At 36.3% G+C, this 18,324-nt stretch overlaps 1 protein-coding gene across 10 annotated transcripts in view; it reads right to left on the reverse strand.

The window, feature by feature from the left end:
- LOC138304865 (membrane-associated guanylate kinase, WW and PDZ domain-containing protein 1-like) overlaps positions 1 to 18,324 on the reverse strand; it is a 75,195-nt gene that overhangs the window by 30,971 nt on the left and 25,900 nt on the right. The window contains exon 1 of one of the 10 annotated variants that reach the window (XM_069245209.1): positions 424 to 3,355. The exons of the other annotated variants lie outside the window; for them this stretch is intronic. Within the exon in view, the coding sequence (XP_069101310.1) occupies positions 424 to 745 (322 nt within the window). The 5' untranslated portion in view covers positions 746 to 3,355. Of the gene's footprint in view, positions 1 to 423; positions 3,356 to 18,324 lie in introns of those variants that run through there. 10 annotated transcript variants of the gene reach the window in all.

An 18,324-nucleotide genomic window follows, 5' to 3' on the forward strand; every position in this document is an offset into this window, starting at 1 on the left:
ACTTTTTTATAATACTCTTAGGGAGCCGACATACTCTCATGTCTTACATAACACAGTGTGTTAACATTATCAGAGGAAAAACCTGATAGGATACAACGTCATAACACGTGTTACTACTGATACCAACATCGTAACACACCCGATAACCCAAGATTACAGTCCATGTCAGGAAAAGTGAAGTCAAAGTTCAAGGTCATCACTTCATGCATAATAAAGTGATCCTTATAATATAAAGGGTCAAGGTCAGATCGATTTTGTATCTTACACTTCACTGACTACACTGAGATAACAATATGTAAAAGTTGTTTTTGAAAGTATTAAAAGAGAAATTTAAAAGGTCAAATTCATATGTCAAACACTTCACCACAAACAAATCCTACATATGTAACCGTCTTAGAACTAATATTTAATTTCTATACTTGCCTTTACACTGTCTGAAGATGACCTGACATTTGCAGTTCTTACTGAGATCCTTTTTATCACACTTATGTCCCTGACCTTGACCTTTGGTCAGTGTGCTGGTTTTAGGACTGTCTGGTATATGAACATCAGTACCCTTAATCAGGGTGCCAGTCTTGGACATTTCTGAAACACTGATGTCCTTGGTCAGGGTACCAGTCTGGGATGAATCCGAACCAGTGTCCTTGGTCAGAGTACTGGACTTGGACATATCCGACACGTTACTATTTATAGACATTTTACTACTGGACAGCGTAGCTGTGGACACACCCTGTAACAGCACCATATTTGGGATACGATGGCCACAAATAGATCCAGATCGACCGCAGTAATCCTGTCTTTGTTTTCCGAACTAAACATAAATATATTTCCTTCCAGGTGTGAATCTATCAGGTATTTACTTCATTTCATTCATAGATGCACTCATATTTTAATTAAGTCACACACACTTGTTTATTCCATATATATATTAATCCACAGAGCAACAACTAGATTATCTAGGCTAATACCACAATCCAATAAAATGTTAACAAGATTATCACCGCAGTTAATCACATAATCCTGATGTGTATTAACACAACCGTAGGTGTACACAGAATCCGTAAATCACTGAGGAAAGCTCCTCTAACCATTTACACAATTAATCTGAACCATAACACCTATAAACTGTAACACTATCAATCAACATCATATTAGAGCACTGCTGAGCCACACCGACCAGCTGTGGGGGTCATCACATGGCCCCAGGTACCACAGGCGGTGGCTGCTAGTGCTGACATCTGGTGGTGACCCCGAGTAAAGGTTACTGGTGGTAACCCTGGCCCTAGGTACCACAGAGGCTGGTGGTGGTGGTACCACGGGGTATTTTGTGGTTCTCCGTCCCAGGTGTTACAGAGGCCTGTGTTAACCCTGAGTATGTTGGTGGTACCCTCTGTGTTTTTAGTGTCTGTCTATATCTATAACACTGTCAGTGAGAGCAAGTGTGACCAATTATACACCAATCATCCAGAACATCACCCACACATGTTGAGGCTACACACCTATCAGATAGTGTTGAGGCTATTGTCTGAGTGGAGATCCGTTTACCCGAGTGATGATATATACGTGTTACCTAACACTAATGTTACTCAGGGTAAATATTATTGTAACATCACATACAGCGTCAGCACTACTACTGTACATCAATATTATCTATACCTCATAGCTCCATCAACTGTCAACAGGCTCCTCTTATATCACTACTGATCAAAGATTTATACTTACATCAACCACAGGTTTTTATATTCATGTGGATTGTCACAAACTAATGTATCCAAGATACTTATAATCGATCACTATCCCAGAAAAGCTACCTTCAATCATGTGCTGTTTGTTGTCCAGACTAGCAGTATCACTAAGTATCACTCATCCCCAGAGATCCTGAATATAAAAACAATCCTAGACATATCAAGTTTTCTATTCCATGTCATCCTTAATCATTGTAAGGCACATCCAGGAATTTCAGAGATATCTAAAGCAGTTTTACATTTCACCATTTGGCGACTCTGGTATTCAAAGGTCCAAATGTCCCAGGATACAGATATGTACTTCTCAAAACAGATACGACAATAACGAGTCCCACAAGTGTTGAGATATCTGGATACAATAAGTCTGCTCACATTTGTGTATAATGTCCCCATCAGATGAACAGCTGTGGTATGACAACAGAGACTGCCAGTAGTAGAAATCTGTTACAGAGCCTGAGGGGGGATGTAGCTACACCCCTTAGCACTTACACAGGTCTGCCTTGTCGTACACCTCACCTCGATGACAAGTTTTCTATTGTCTGAGTGGTGAGGAGCCAGATGAGGAGATGATGACAGACAGACATAGATTCTGTGACATAAACTTAAATTATATGTTTATGTATTTATCTGTAATCAACAGCTGTGTTGGAGATTTGTATCCCTCTGATAAAACTCTCTCTCTGCTTCTCATAAGTCGTTCAAGGGCAAAAAAGGACACTGCTGTCGGAGTTAAATTACCAAAAAATTAAAGTTCCTTGATGTAGTAAGACTGCTGTATCTGATATCTGTAAATAAATTTTATCACTGAATTTGATATCAAGCTACACTAGTAAATATCCAGCTTCGTCATCAGTAAAATTATAAAACATCTCGTACACTTATTGAAAGTTGTCCTTCCGTATTAAAATGTTTGTCCTCAGAATTACTTAGAGCACCAGAAATGTTACAAGAGTTCCCTTCCAGTTTGAGCTATATCATAATGTCCAGTATATTATAGACTGTCAGGGGTACACTGCAGCAGAGCTAAATCTCCTGTCTTTTTTTGTGATGAAGGTTCCAGTGACAGGCTGATGCAGCTAATGTTCCAGTTCGATGGCCAATAATTCTGCCTGACTAGGACCACCAGTAGGACTGGCTAGTCAGTATCAGTAGCCAGCTAATAAATTGAATGTTTATGATGAATACATGACCAGATAACCTCCTGGTAGTGTGAACAGCAAACTTTCTGCTGCTTGGTCGTCATAACTGTCCTTATCTCTGTAGAATAAGCTTCCATGTATCAGAAAAATTTACACTGATGGAAGTCGAATTGGTCTGATGAAATCACACATTAGTTACAAGAATTTTTACATTTTTTCCCTCATAAATGTTTCCAAACTTCCAAAAATCACCAAAAAGTATGCTTATGAAATCTTGCTTTTTGAACTGTCCACACGAATGAAAAAATGTTTCAAGTCAATTTAACAAAATCCAGGCTATATTGCTTAAATCCCTTTCATGAAAACTAGACTGCTTGTCAAGTCTATTTCACACAACCCAAGCTGTCAAGTTGTTAATAGAAATACTAACCAGATTTTAGATGTTTTCTCCATGCTAAACACAGTTTAAATAAAAACAGTTTTTTCTGTAACTGTGATACAGCGGGAGAGATTCGATAATCTGATCACTTCCTACACCCAGGGAGGGGTGGTGAGACACGCTCAGATAACACACTAGTTGTAGACGTGTCAGCTCTGTCAAAGGTCCAGCCTCTATCTCCAGCCCACAGCCTACACTCCTGGAGAGAGTCTAGCCTTACCAGATTTTACATTGTTCTTAGATGCAGGTCACTGCCATGCCAAACTTCTCTCAGCACACAACAGCCTACTTAGAGCAAAGAGATAAAACAGTTCCTTCAGAAAAAAAGTAATTCACTGCTTTCATTTCAAGCTCTAACCGACATTCATGAAGTATGAAATGCCACCATTTATCCATAAATGTATAGAACAAGGAATACTGTGCTTCTTTTATCCCTCTCAATTTCTCCAACAAAGTTAAAGGTCGATCATCACATTTGCAGTGTTAAGTATCCTTCACATTTCACCAGTAGTCTACATGGGTCACATGCAGTTTTAAGATTTAAACCTCTTCATAGAAACCATATTGGCAAGCTACATAAAGAATTAGTGGTACTTGTGGAGTATGATGGCCTCTTGAGACAAGGGTCCCTAGTCAAGTGTAAGTGACAGTGTTATATGTTGTGGAGGACTCTCGATCACAGGTTACAGTGCTCCTAACAAAGAAAGTCAATAAGCCAGGGTGTTGTTTTACACATATCACTGTTAGTTTGGTACCACTTGAGTTCCACTGTAGAGTATTTCCAGAAGTCAGACAAACATGGAGTCTCACTTCACAGTTTTGTAAGGTGTATTCCGAGCGTAGCTAGTCCTCCAATACATGCTGATTTTGCCATGTAAACATTCAAATCGATTGTGATTTTGTTACAACACAAAGAAATATTAAACTATGTAAACATCCTTTGTACAATCGAGTCTTTGTTCATTCTCCTTTAATCACTATATAATTGCTTTACGAATTCACCATTGTAAAATTAATGTTCAGAGAGTCAATATAATATGACTATAATTGGTTTGTTACAAATTTTTTTCAATAAATCTCCTTTATCATACACTTTATGTAGATGATATCCTTTAATCCTTGGGTGTTCACTCAGCTTGATCTTTCCACTCTTAATACATCGTATTGACATAGTCATATACCACATATTATCTCTTTAACTACAACTTTTACTTGTGGATGTTACGGGCCTGACGCTCTGGTGAGCCCTGCTACAGATGACGAGGTACAGCTGTGCTACAGGTGCCACAGGTATACCCCAGCGAATCAGTATTCCCCAAATTCTCCTTAACAGGTATATTATAGAGGGTGTTACTCCCGCTGCTCTCAGTAATTCTCCAGCTAGTTATCCTCTTAGTCAAGGTGCCCTGGGTACTGGGGCGTGATGGATGTCCGTGAGTAGTGGAGCGTGACTGATGCCACGTGTGACCTCTGGAGACAGTTAGAGAGTCTGATTCTAATCTTACCACTCCAAACTATTTTTTTCTCTATTGTTTTCCCACTGCATTCCTCCACAATCACAACTTCATTTTGTCAATGTCACAAAGCCTAGACCTAATTATGAAAATACTAACAATCCACAAGTGTTTCTCTACAACATTCACACGAACTGAGAGCCAACTTGAGATGAGTCAAAGTCAGGAGGAACTGCTTCACATTCCACTGTGAGGTAGAATTGTTCACTTTCCACAGCTTTGTGTAGGTAAAACATCAAGGAGTCTATAGTCCTACCACTTTTAGATAGTCCTGATTACAACTTGTGTGTAAGCATTTAACTCCTTTAGTTAGCAGTATAATGACAGATCATGTATAAAATTTAGTCTGTCTGCATCATTTACACATTGTATAATGTCCCATGTATAAAATTTAGTCTGTCTGCATCATTTACACATTGTATAATGTCCCATTCTTTATCAGTCAAGCAGGCAGTGTTTATCTCATTAAAATCTCCCATAACATCACATCTACCCGAAATCAATTGGCACACTAAACAATTAGTGAACAGGTGCGTACGGGTCCATATAAAGTCGTTAACACACAGGTAAATATTACCTAGACAGTACCCGTGTGACGACGCGTGTTAGTGGCATAATAGGGATCTGTACTATTGATGTGTATTGACAGAAACCTACATAAATAACATTGTATTGATTAGATATTATGTTGGGATGTAGATCCCAGTATCCTATTGAGGAGGAGCACCTATTGTTATAGGTATAAACTGGGACAACCTGTCTATATAACAATGTCATTGAGATTCTAACATATACCCAGTCTATCTGTTACTTGTCATTGAGATTCTAATATATACCCAGTCTATCTGTTACTTGTCATTGAGATTCTAACACTGACTATCCTACCCAGTCTGTATGTTACAGAGTAGGTACTTTGTAACAATGACATTGAGATTCTAACACTGACTATCCTACCCAGTCTGTATGTTACAGAGTAGGTACTTTGTAACAATGACATTGAGATTCTAACACTGACTATCCTACCCAGTCTGTATGTTACAGAGTAGGTACTTTGTTACAATGACATTGAGATTCTAACACTGACTGTCCTACCCAGTCTGTATGTTACAGAGTAGGTACTTTGTAACAATGTCATTGAGATTCTAACACTGACTATCCTACCCAGTCTGTATGTTACAGAGTAGGTACTTTGTTACAATGACATTGAGATTCTAACACTGACTGTCCTACCCAGTCTGTATGTTACAGAGTAGGTACTTTGTAACAATGACATTGAGATTCTAACACTGACTATCCTACCCAGTCTGTATGTTACAGAGTAGGTACTTTGTAACAATGACATTGAGATTCTAACACTGACTATCCTACCCAGTCTGTATGTTACAGAGTAGGTACTTTGTAACAATGACATTGAGATTCTAACACTGACTATCCTACCCAGTCTGTATGTTACAGAGTAGGTACTTTGTTACAATGACATTGAGATTCTAACACTGACTGTCCTACCCAGTCTGTATGTTACAGAGTAGGTACTTTGTTACAATGACATTGAGATTCTAACACTGACTATCCTACCCAGTCTGTATGTTACAGAGTAGGTACTTTGTTACAATGACATTGAGATTCTAACACTGACTATCCTACCCAGTCTGTATGTTACAGAGTAGGTACTTTGTTACAATGACATTGAGATTCTAACACTGACTGTCCTACCCAGTCTGTATGTTACAGAGTAGGTACTTTGTAACAATGACATTGAGATTCTAACACTGACTATCCTACCCAGTCTGTATGTTACAGAGTAGGTACTTTGTTACAATGACATTGAGATTCTAACACTGACTATCCTACCCAGTCTGTATGTTACAGAGTAGGTACTTTGTTACAATGACATTGAGATTCTAACACTGACTGTCTTACCCAGTCTGTATGTTACAGAGTAGGTACTTTGTAACAATGTCATTGAGATTCTAACACTGACTATCCTACCCAGTCTGTATGTTACAGAGTAGGTACTCTGTATGTTACAGAGTAGGTACTTTGTAACAATGTCATTGAGATTCTAACACTGACTATCCTACCCAGTCTGTATGTTACAGAGTAGGTACTTTGTAACAATGACATTGAGATTCTAACACTGACTATCCTACCCAGTCTGTATGTTACAGAGTAGGTACTTTGTAACAATGACATTGAGATTCTAACACTGACTATCCTACCCAGTCTGTATGTTACAGAGTAGGTACTTTGTAACAATGTCATTGAGATTCTAACACTGACTATCCTACCCAGTCTGTATGTTACAGAGTAGATACTTTGTAACGATGACATTGAGATTCTAACACTGACTGTCCTACCCAGTCTGTATGTTACAGAGTAGGTACTTTGTAACAATGACATTGAGATTCTAACACTGACTATCCTACCCAGTCTGTATGTTACAGAGTAGGTACTTTGTAACAATGACATTGAGATTCTAACACTGACTATCCTACCCAGTCTGTATGTTACAGAGTAGGTACTTTGTAACAATGTCATTGAGATTCTAACACTGACTATCCTACCCAGTCTGTATGTTACAGAGTAGATACTTTGTAACGATGACATTGAGATTCTAACACTGACTGTCCTACCCAGTCTGTATGTTACAGAGTAGGTACTTTGTAACAATGACATTGAGATTCTAACACTGACTATTCTACCCAGTCTGTATGTTACAGAGTAGGTACTTTGTTACAATGACATTGAGATTCTAACACTGACTATCCTACCCAGTCTGTATGTTACAGAGTAGGTACTTTGTTACAATGACATTGAGATTCTAACACTGACTGTCTTACCCAGTCTGTATGTTACAGAGTAGGTACTTTGTAACAATGTCATTGAGATTCTAACACTGACTGTCTTACCCAGTCTGTATGTTACAGAGTAGGTACTTTGTTACAATGACATTGAGATTCTAACACTGGCTATCCTACCCAGTCTGTATGTTACAGAGTAGATACTTTGTAACGATGACATTGAGATTCTAACACTGACTGTCCTACCCAGTCTGTATGTTACAGAGTAGGTACTTTGTAACAATGTCATTGAGATTCTAACACTGACTATCCTACCCAGTCTGTATGTTACAGAGTAGGTACTTTGTAACAATGTCATTGAGATTCTAACACTGACTATCCTACCCAGTCTGTATGTTACAGAGTAGATACTTTGTAACGATGACATTGAGATTCTAACACTGACTGTCCTACCCAGTCTGTATGTTACAGAGTAGGTACTTTGTAACAATGACATTGAGATTCTAACACTGACTATTCTACCCAGTCTGTATGTTACAGAGTAGGTACTTTGTAACAATGACATTGAGATTCTAACACTGACTATCCTACCCAGTCTGTATGTTACAGAGTAGGTACTTTGTAACAATGACATTGAGATTCTAACACTGACTATCCTACCCAGTCTGTATGTTACAGAGTAGGTACTTTGTTACAATGACATTGAGATTCTAACACTGACTGTCCTACCCAGTCTGTATGTTACAGAGTAGGTACTTTGTAACAATGTCATTGAGATTCTAACACTGACTATCCTACCCAGTCTGTATGTTACAGAGTAGGTACTTTGTTACAATGACATTGCCTACCCAGTCTGTATGTTACAGAATAGATACTTTGTAACAATGTCATTGAGATTCTAATGCTGGCTATCCTACCTTTAATTTATATGAAGAGAGTATATATCTGTATACTGTCTTACCCTGTCTATATTATACAGAAGGTATGCAGGAGCAATATATTCTTTTCAATTACAAACTCTTGCAGATACATTGTGAGAACACTTAAGCTTTGCATTTAGTTTATTTTGGTTGGTAACAGTAAGACATCTAATGAATCAAACATACTTATATATCTCTGGCTTCACTAATAAAAACAAGTTAGGGACACCTACAGGCATGATCAGCATCATACACATCTTTAACTACATCGGTCCTGTCAATCTTTCTAAAACATAAGTGAACTCTAACCGACCAGGCTATATATAAATTCTTTACCAATAACAGACCAGAGAAATTGAAGAACTTTAGATCTTTGACATGATCTTGCTACTGGTATTTACATTATGGTCAGGACTTTAGGAACCAAACGTGCTAAATCAAGGGACCTGGTCGGCTTCTAAAGCCATTTCTAGTATAAACATCTCCCTATCAGCTTCACGAATTACTCTCTTAATCGACGTCAGCTGTTTTCAATAAGGATCATCTATTGTACAGCTGACCATCAATGATTCTCTGTTTGGTATAGTTATGTATACATTTCACTGTACCATCACCCATTCTGGTCCATGTCAAACCTTCAGGCTAACATCTGTACCAGTCATTTTACAACATCAATTTAGAAAACATATTAAGCTAGGCAGATATGCCACATTCTACACAATCTCAATTTTGAAGTGCACATCATTTTAATAAATTTATCCTGTCTGATGAAAAGAGGTTCATTTCTGTGAAGATAAAAGTGTAATTTCTTTCTGATGAGAAATGATTTGCTCTGGTATCCAGCCGTTTAGTGAATGAATGTAAAACGGCTACTGTTGGATCATCATTACCCGGCTATAAGCCACCTGGAATTTTCAGTAAACACTTACATCTGTTAAATTGAAAATTCTGGGTCATTACTAGGAATGTTGACTCTGAAAATGGAGTCTTTTATACCATTTGCGACAAATTATCTGCCCTTTGGTGTGAAGCTCTTGCTAATGTCCCCCTATACTAATCAACATTCCACATGTAATACCATTGATGGTGTAGGCCAGCAGGCTCTGGTGGCCGGCTCTATCATCGACTTACACTACAAAATAAGGTTCTAGCTGCCTTTCATCAGTTAGCCAGCATGCAAGGATACAATTAGAGGTCAGTGGAGGATGTTATCAACACCTCTGTAACATCGTAAATTAGCACCTCAACTCCAACAAAAGGCCTTCTGATTGGTTCATTTTACCATTCCACTGGTTATAATTACAGGTAGAAATTGTATCATTCCTATAAAATAGACAGAAAATACCCCTACGGTAGAGACCTAGCAATGAATACCCTATCACTAACTTTGTGGGAGTTGGTAATGAACAGGCATGTTGAGTGAGCTTCCTTCTGTCCAATACGACCAGGGATAAATTTTTCTACTACAAACTCTCTAATAAGATTTTATCTAATCAATACATGAACTTTCCTCATAAAAAATGTCAGACTTTACATGCGTGCCTTCACCACCTATAAGCTAAAGTCTCTATTAGAGAGAACACTATGTCTGTATAATTGTTACGCTGTATTAGTGAACTCCACAGCATGCAGGATTTGGACCTTCTATAACTCCTGAATTTATGTTTTTGTTGTTGTTATTCAGGTCTTACACTTTCGACAGCTGTTACATGCCATGGATAAAAAGTCCTTGTTATCGATATTTGTAAAGGTAAAAAAGAATTTATAGCATAGCGTTGGTGAGTAAGATTATTCATATTTAATGTGAAGTTTAATTTTCATGTGTTCCTGAAGTGCCAGCTGGACATTTGAATATGAATTATTTAACACATGTCTGCTCCCCCAATAACACCCATCATAACTTTGAGCTGTTGTTGAGGCATGATAGATAAACATCCTACTATAATGGAGTATCTGTGGGATTTGTAGCAGACTGAGGATAAATAGTCTGTTATTATTCACATGTTAACTAATATTGAAGAATTATACGGTATACAGCCCTTTCTCCACTGAAGAATTATACAGCCCTTTCTCCACTAAAGCTACATCAGAATGCAACGGACAAAGGATTTCAGATGTGGTACCACCTGAAGTGTTTGTGTATTATTTTCCTTTATTTTTTATTTTTTTCTTTAGTTTTTATCAATTAAAATCACTTTGAAAGGGAAATTTTGTTTCAATGCATGCACAAAAATAGTCTCTAAAAGTAAATTTCCAATTCCATAGTTTTTTTCAAAATTTAACATAACTCTTTAAGTCATCAAATCATAGAAAGCCTCTATATTGCACACAAAACGTTGGCTCCATAACCTGTGGTTTCAGGGCCTAAAAATAACAAGCTCAAACTGAATACACCTGTAGAATTGGCTAGCATTAAATCCTGCAGGTAGTCTTGTGATAGCTCATGTAGACTACAAACATGTAAATTCCATTTACTGTAAGCTGTGTATTTGTTTCAATAAAGTCTGTGGTATATCACAATAATGAGCTCCTTTATCACTAGGCCTTCCTGTATTGTTACAGAGATGTACATCATTATAGGGCAAACTACCTCAACTTCTCTCCCAGTATAATCAACAGGGTTTATTTTTAGAAGCATTGGCCAGTTCTTCTGGACATCATTTAACTCCTATGTCCATTTACATTATACTCAAATACAACCATTCTAAGTTCTAAGATGTTCACCTGCTTCCCATTGATAATTTGATGCCATAACCTTTTCAACAAACTTAAGATGTGTGATGTTTGACAAGACCTGAAGAATGACTTCTATAAATACACACAGGCTTTACTGAAATAGACTGCCATCAGAACCTAAATGACCTTGAACATTAACTTGTCATAATATGAAATTTGCTTACATTTAGCAGATGGAAAAATATCTGAGTATCTGGAAAAAAAACATCAGCCTATGGTCAGTATCTGGCAACTTACCGAGTGGGTTTCAAACTCACAACCCAGAGGTGGAGGGAAAATGATAATTTGTCGAATCATCTTAACCTCTGAGCCAAGGTGGCCACACTTTCACAAGAAAACTTGACTAAACCTTAACTTATACCATGTACTAAGACCAGGAAAATCTATCAGTCTTACATTTACAACAAATGTACTAGATTATTTTGTCATTGTTCGTAGGCGTCGGTCGTTTGATAACTGAGTCAGACTTGTAATCATAACAAGATCAAAAGTAAGAAACAGGAAATTCTGCTTCTCATAAATGTAACCAAGACGATAGAAGATGGAGATATATGGAAGTGAAATGGAGTGAAACCTTAAGTATAGCTGGTATACAGTATAACGACAAGGAATTAAACACATTGTCGGTGTAAAACATCTCAACCATGACAACAAAATGGATCAATTGTATGGTACCAATGGAGCATGAAACCTAATATCTGTGTAGAATCAATATACCGTAATCACACATCCCCCCTCCCCTACACATCCCTCCGTACATGCACCCCTCCCCTTTTCAGATTCCATGTTAAACACTCTAACATAATTCTTTAGCAAGTGGAAGTTAGAAATATTGACACTACTTTGTTTTGTTTTTGAATTTCATTTTGCAAGTTGATTTTTGGCCTACTCTAATTTTGATTGGCCATAATTTTGAGAAAGGTTAGTCTAAATTGGTCCCATTGTCTCTATATATATATCTACCAAGCTTTCTACCCACTCTCTGGACTCCGGACCTAACAATAACTGTCTATCTACAGTGTCCAGAAATAGCTGGATGTTTTAATGGTAAATGGCTTTTCAATAATGTACTTCCTGTAATTGAAATTAACCTTCGATGTACATTCATACAAGCTAGGCCTAATGTTGACTTTACTTGAGGAGTCTTTCACCTCGATAATCGATAGTATGGATTTCTTAGAGTAAACACATTGTGTGGTTGATGTTTGTTTTAGATAGGTAGATCTACAGAATGGATGTGTATATTGAACCTGATCAAAACATTAGGACTTTCTAAGTATCTACAACAATCAAACTGTATATTTATAACCTTTAAATTTTAAATATAACAAGATCCAGTAAAATGTATCCTATCTTTGATTATTTATGTCCCTGGAATATACAAGAAAACGAATATCGCGTCATATAAGATAGTTATTGGATAGCATTTTGCCATACGAGCAAAGACGTATAGCATTTTTTCTGACAGATATGATCTAGATTTATGCAACAGGAAACAATATCTGTTTCTCATTAAAAGTCAATGTAGCAGCTATCTGTTACAAGTTACCTTTATCTCTATGATAATGAGGTTTAATCTGCATCGTTATTGGGTTTTACTATTCATGAGTACTAAACAAGTCTATACAGCATTGGAGCATGAACACGGTTTGTTACTGATTCAATGATTTAATATATCTGAACAAATTACACAAATGTCTCGGAGTATTATACTATATTCTGAGCAACTGTTTACAAAGTTTCAACTGCAGAGTAAAAGAACTAACGTTGGGGTGAGTGGGTTGGTCTTTGTCTCCTGAGCGTTTACATTCCAGCCCACCCTGACAAGTGTGAACAGACAACCCAGAGTAATGTTACCACCAGTAGATAGTCATGTGCTTTTTTATCAGGACATCACAATTTTCTGTCTGTACATAAAAATATTAAGGCTGGCCTACCATTTTAGCCCAGATTCAGGAGCTAGGTCATAAAAGTGGCACACACATTGCTTATTTATTTTCCTTATCTAATACTCAGCCATTTGGAAATAAGACAGAATTGAAACCATAGATTTAAAATATATTTTCTTATTTCTGAAACAAAAACGGGACCGAATGTAATGGAAATGTTTTTTATCTGATGAAGAAAAATCCAAGGCGCATTGAGACAGAATTAAGAGGTATAATTGTAACTTTGTTTTACTTGGATGTTAAACCTGTGTGAAGTGGTTTTATAAGTGAAGCATGACAGAGCACTGTTGTAAGGGGAGATAACTCCCTGATAACGGAGACCTCCTGAGACATCAAAACAAAGGCAAACTTGTACAGCACACAGCTGTGGACTATATCACTGCCCCTCCCATACCACCTCTCACGTTGGGCTGTACTCTGGTCATCGTTACAGAAAATCTATATCTACGATGGGTTTTATTTTCCAATAGGTAAACCTGACAGGTCGTAATTGATCACCACAGAGAACTGATAATATTGTACTTATCTCTATATAATGAGGTTAATTTCACTACGATGTCACGATGCAGCCAGTTATGTCCCCTTTGTTAAGTGAAGCAACAGTTACCAAATCTCTTTTCTCTTTGTCTATTGCAGCAACAAAAGTAAACTTCCCTGATCTCTTCTCCAGATAACACTTCATATGCTACCACAAATTTGGATATTTTGGGGATGGGAAATTTTGGGTGGTGTTGTATCAAAATAGGGGGATTAAATTATGATCTGTTTAAATCTGGCGTTTCCATAATTATACTCTTTATATTAGATCCTACTTTATGGTGTTGACTTGATCCTCTTAAGATCTTCACAATGATATTAAGTCATTATCAACAACAGCCAAATCATATGACAAATCCAGAAATATAGAGAATCCAAAGTCCAGCTAGCATCCCCTGCCCAAACTGATATCCCTCTCATTGACTCATAAAGATGTTCTTTGCCAAGACACCATTTAAAACAATGCCCTTATGTTCTGCTGTTTCTCAGGAACAAAACAACGGCAAAGTGTAATAATCTGTAATTATGATACAATATCATATATAGATACAGTTTTTACCTACAAAGATATCTTTGAAGTGAGAAATGATAGAGCTGTCAGAACAGAGCCACCAGGAGGAGAGAGAGCTGTCAGAACCTAGAACAGAGCCACTAGGAGGAGAAAGCTGTCAGAACCTAGAACAGAGCCACCAGGAGGAGAGAGAGCTGTCAGAACCTAGAATAGAGCCACCAGGAGGAGAGAGCTGTCAGAACCTAGAACAGAGCCACCAGGAGGAGAGGTATGAACAGGTGAGGTAGTGAGAATGCTATCAGTGGACACCTGACATACTCAGGTACAGTACAGTCTAAATCTGTGTCAGGTTTGGTCAGTCTGTGGAGGAGAGGTATGAACAGGTGAGGTAGTGAGAATGTTATCAGTGGACACCTGACATACACAGGTACACTACAGTCTAAATCTATGTCAGGTCTGGTCAGTCAACTCATACTGTATCTTCATCAACCTAAATCTCTCAAACATTGTCCTGATGAAGCCCAATGTTCAGACAGAAATAAAATCATTGTGTCATGTTGTGATTGAATTTTCATTTTTAGTCTACTCGCCCTCTCCATTGGCCAGCATGGAAATAACGGTGTTGGCTTCACTATCTGTGATACAGAAATAATGGAACAAAACACAAAATGCTGATCTGTTCAATTCTAAACTCCTGATTCTTCAACTCTAACTTTTGTAACTTTGATTCTACAACTCAAACTTTGGTAACTTTGATTCTACAACTCTAACTTTTGTAACTTTGATTCTACAACTCAAACTTTTGTAACTTTGATTCTACAACTCAAACTTTGTAACTTTGATTCTACAACTCTAACTTTGGTAACTTTGATTCTACAACTCTAACTTTTGTAACTTTGATTCTACAACTCTAACTTTTGTAACTTTGATTCTACAACTCTAACTTTGGTAACTTTGATACTACAACTCAAACTTTGGTAACTTTGATTCTACAACTCTAACTTTGGTAACTTTGATTCTACAACTCAAACTTTTGTAACTTTGATTCTTCAACTCAAACTTTTGTAACTTTGATTCTACAACTCTAACTTTGGTAACTTTGATTCTACAACTCTAACTTTTGTAACTTTGATTCTACAACTCAAACTTTTGTAACTTTGATTCTACAACTCAAACTTGAGTAACTTTGATTCTACAACTCAAACTTTGCTAACTTTTGATTCTACAACTCAAACTTTTGTAACTTTGATTCTACAACTCTAACTTTTGTAACTTTGATTCTACAACTCAAACTTTGGTAACTTTGATTCTACAACTCAAACTTTTGTAACTTTGATTCTACAACTCAAACTTTGTAACTTTGATTCTACAACTCTAACTTTGGTAACTTTGATTCTACAACTCTAACTTTGGTAACTTTGATTCTACAACTCAAACTTTGGTAACTTTGATTCTACAACTCAAACTTTGGTAACTTTGATTCTACAACTCAAACTTTGGTAACTTTGATTCTTCAACTCTAACTTTGGTAACTTTGATTCTTCAACTCTAACTTTGGTAACTTTGATTCTACAACTCTAACTTTGGTAACTTTGATTCTACAACTCAAACTTTGTAACTTTGATTCTACAACTCAAACTTTTGTAACTTTGATTCTACAACTCAAACTTTGGTAACTTTGATTCTACAACTCAAACTTTGGTAACTTTGATTCTACAACTCAACTTTGGTAACTTTGATTCTACAACTCTAACTTTGGTAACTTTGATTCTACAACTCTAACTTTGTAACTTTGATTCTACAACTCAAACTTTTGTAACTTTGATTCTACAACTCAAACTTTGTAACTTTGATTCTACAACTCAAACTTTGTAACTTTGATTCTACAACTCAAACTTTGGTAACTTTGATCTACACAACTCTAACTTTGGTAACTTTGATTCTACAACTCAACTTTGTAACTTTTGATTCTACAACTCAAACTTTTGTAACTTTGATTCTACAACTCTAACTTTGGTAACTTTGATTCTACAACTCAAACTTTGGTAACTTTGATTCTACAACTCTAACTTTGGTAACTTTGATTCTACAACTCAAACTTTTGTAACTTTGATTCTACAACTCTAACTTTTGTAACTTTGATTCTACAACTCTAACTTTGGTAACTTTGATTCTACAACTCTAACTTTTGTAACTTTGATTCTACAACTCTAACTTTGGTAACTTTGATTCTACAACTCTAACTTTGGTAACTTTGATTCTACAACTCTAACTTTGGTAACTTTGATTCTACAACTCAAACTTTGGTAACTTTGATTCTACAACTCAAACTTTTGTAACTTTGATTCTACATTTCTAACTTTTGTAACTTTGATTCTACAACTCTAACTTTTGTAACTTTGATTCTACAACTCAAACTTTGCTAACTTTGATTCTCAACTCTAACTTTGTAACTTGATCATTATTCTTCAACTCTAACTTTTGTAACTTTGATTCTACAACTCTAACTTTGGTAACTTTGATTCTACAACTCAAACTTTTGTAACTTTGATTCTACAACTCAAAATTTTGTAACTTTGATTCTACAACTCAAACTTTGCTAACTTTGATTCTACAACTCTAACTTTTGTAACTTTGATTCTACAACTCTAACTTTGGTAACTTTGATTCTACAACTCAAACTTTGTAACTTTGATTCTACAACTCAAACTTTGTAACTTTGATTCTACAACTCAAAATTTTGTAACTTTGATTCTACAACTCAAACTTTGCTAACTTTGATTCTACAACTCTAACTTTTGTAACTTTGATTCTACAACTCTAACTTTGGTAACTTTGATTCTACAACTCAAACTTTTGTAACTTTGATTCTTCAACTCTAACTTTGGTAACTTTGATAATATTTAAGACAAACTTAAGACATGTGCAACTGCCAGACAACTAAATCGGTACTGTTTGATGTAATCTGCTGCATGATGGTCCAGATGAATCAATGTTGTGCTACACAATGGTTAAAAAGAGGGGTGAGAAACGTCCTTGAAGGGAAATGTACAAGTTCTTGAGAGAATTTACTATGGATATTTGTTTCAGAATTGTCAATCTGCAAGATTCTTGTGTTATCTAAATCACCACCACATGCAATCTTGTTCAGCACATAAATAAGACTAGCATGTACAGATCTGTGTAACTATCACTAAACACAGATCTGTACGATCTAGTACCAAATGGCAGACGACAATGCTGTGACCAAACTGCTGGCAGCACAGGACATAACATTTTCTGGCACATTTTTTTTTTTTTTGGCACATTTTTTTTTTTTTGTAACAGTTGGGAAAGTTTAAATCAAGAGCCTCATGATCAGTTTAACGTGTACAGCTTGGCAAAATATAATACAACTATGTATCTAAAACAAACAGTTATTATATTGTAATATGTGTTGAATAATCATCATAAAATCCAAAACCTATTAGTATTAAGATTTAATCTACTCATTATCCCTGGATCAGTCACCAACGATCTATAATTAAACCACATCAAGACCTGCTTATTTATATCTCAACCGACATAGGGCATAATCTAATAAAGAATTCTATTCTTCTCAGAACCAGCTGGAGATTTATTCAGCCCCGGAAAACTATTGGTATTAATTTTCATTATCTCCTAAAAAATACACCTGATTCTTTTGGTGTTATCATCTTACGGAAGTTTATCCATGTGTAATCTTTTCTTCCATTAGATCACATTTCTGAGGCGATTGGATTTCACTGAAATCTTTACTTAAAAACATCTTCATCTTGTGTACACAAATCTGTAATCAAAATGAGGATGTGAAACTAAGAACAATCTGTCTTACTTACACTACTTACAGTATCTCTGGTAAACAGGACATTGCCAAATAATTGTTTGTTTCTTGTACAACTTCATAATCAGTCTTCATCATAAATGAATTAGTATACATGTCATAAGATTGCAGGTAGATAAAGGTAAGGAAATTAAGCATAGTTAACATTTAAATTAGGTAATACTTTTAACA

This window comes from Argopecten irradians, chromosome 12, assembly GCF_041381155.1.
Source record: "Argopecten irradians isolate NY chromosome 12, Ai_NY, whole genome shotgun sequence".
In the NCBI taxonomy this organism is placed as follows: Eukaryota; Metazoa; Mollusca; class Bivalvia; order Pectinida; family Pectinidae; genus Argopecten; species Argopecten irradians.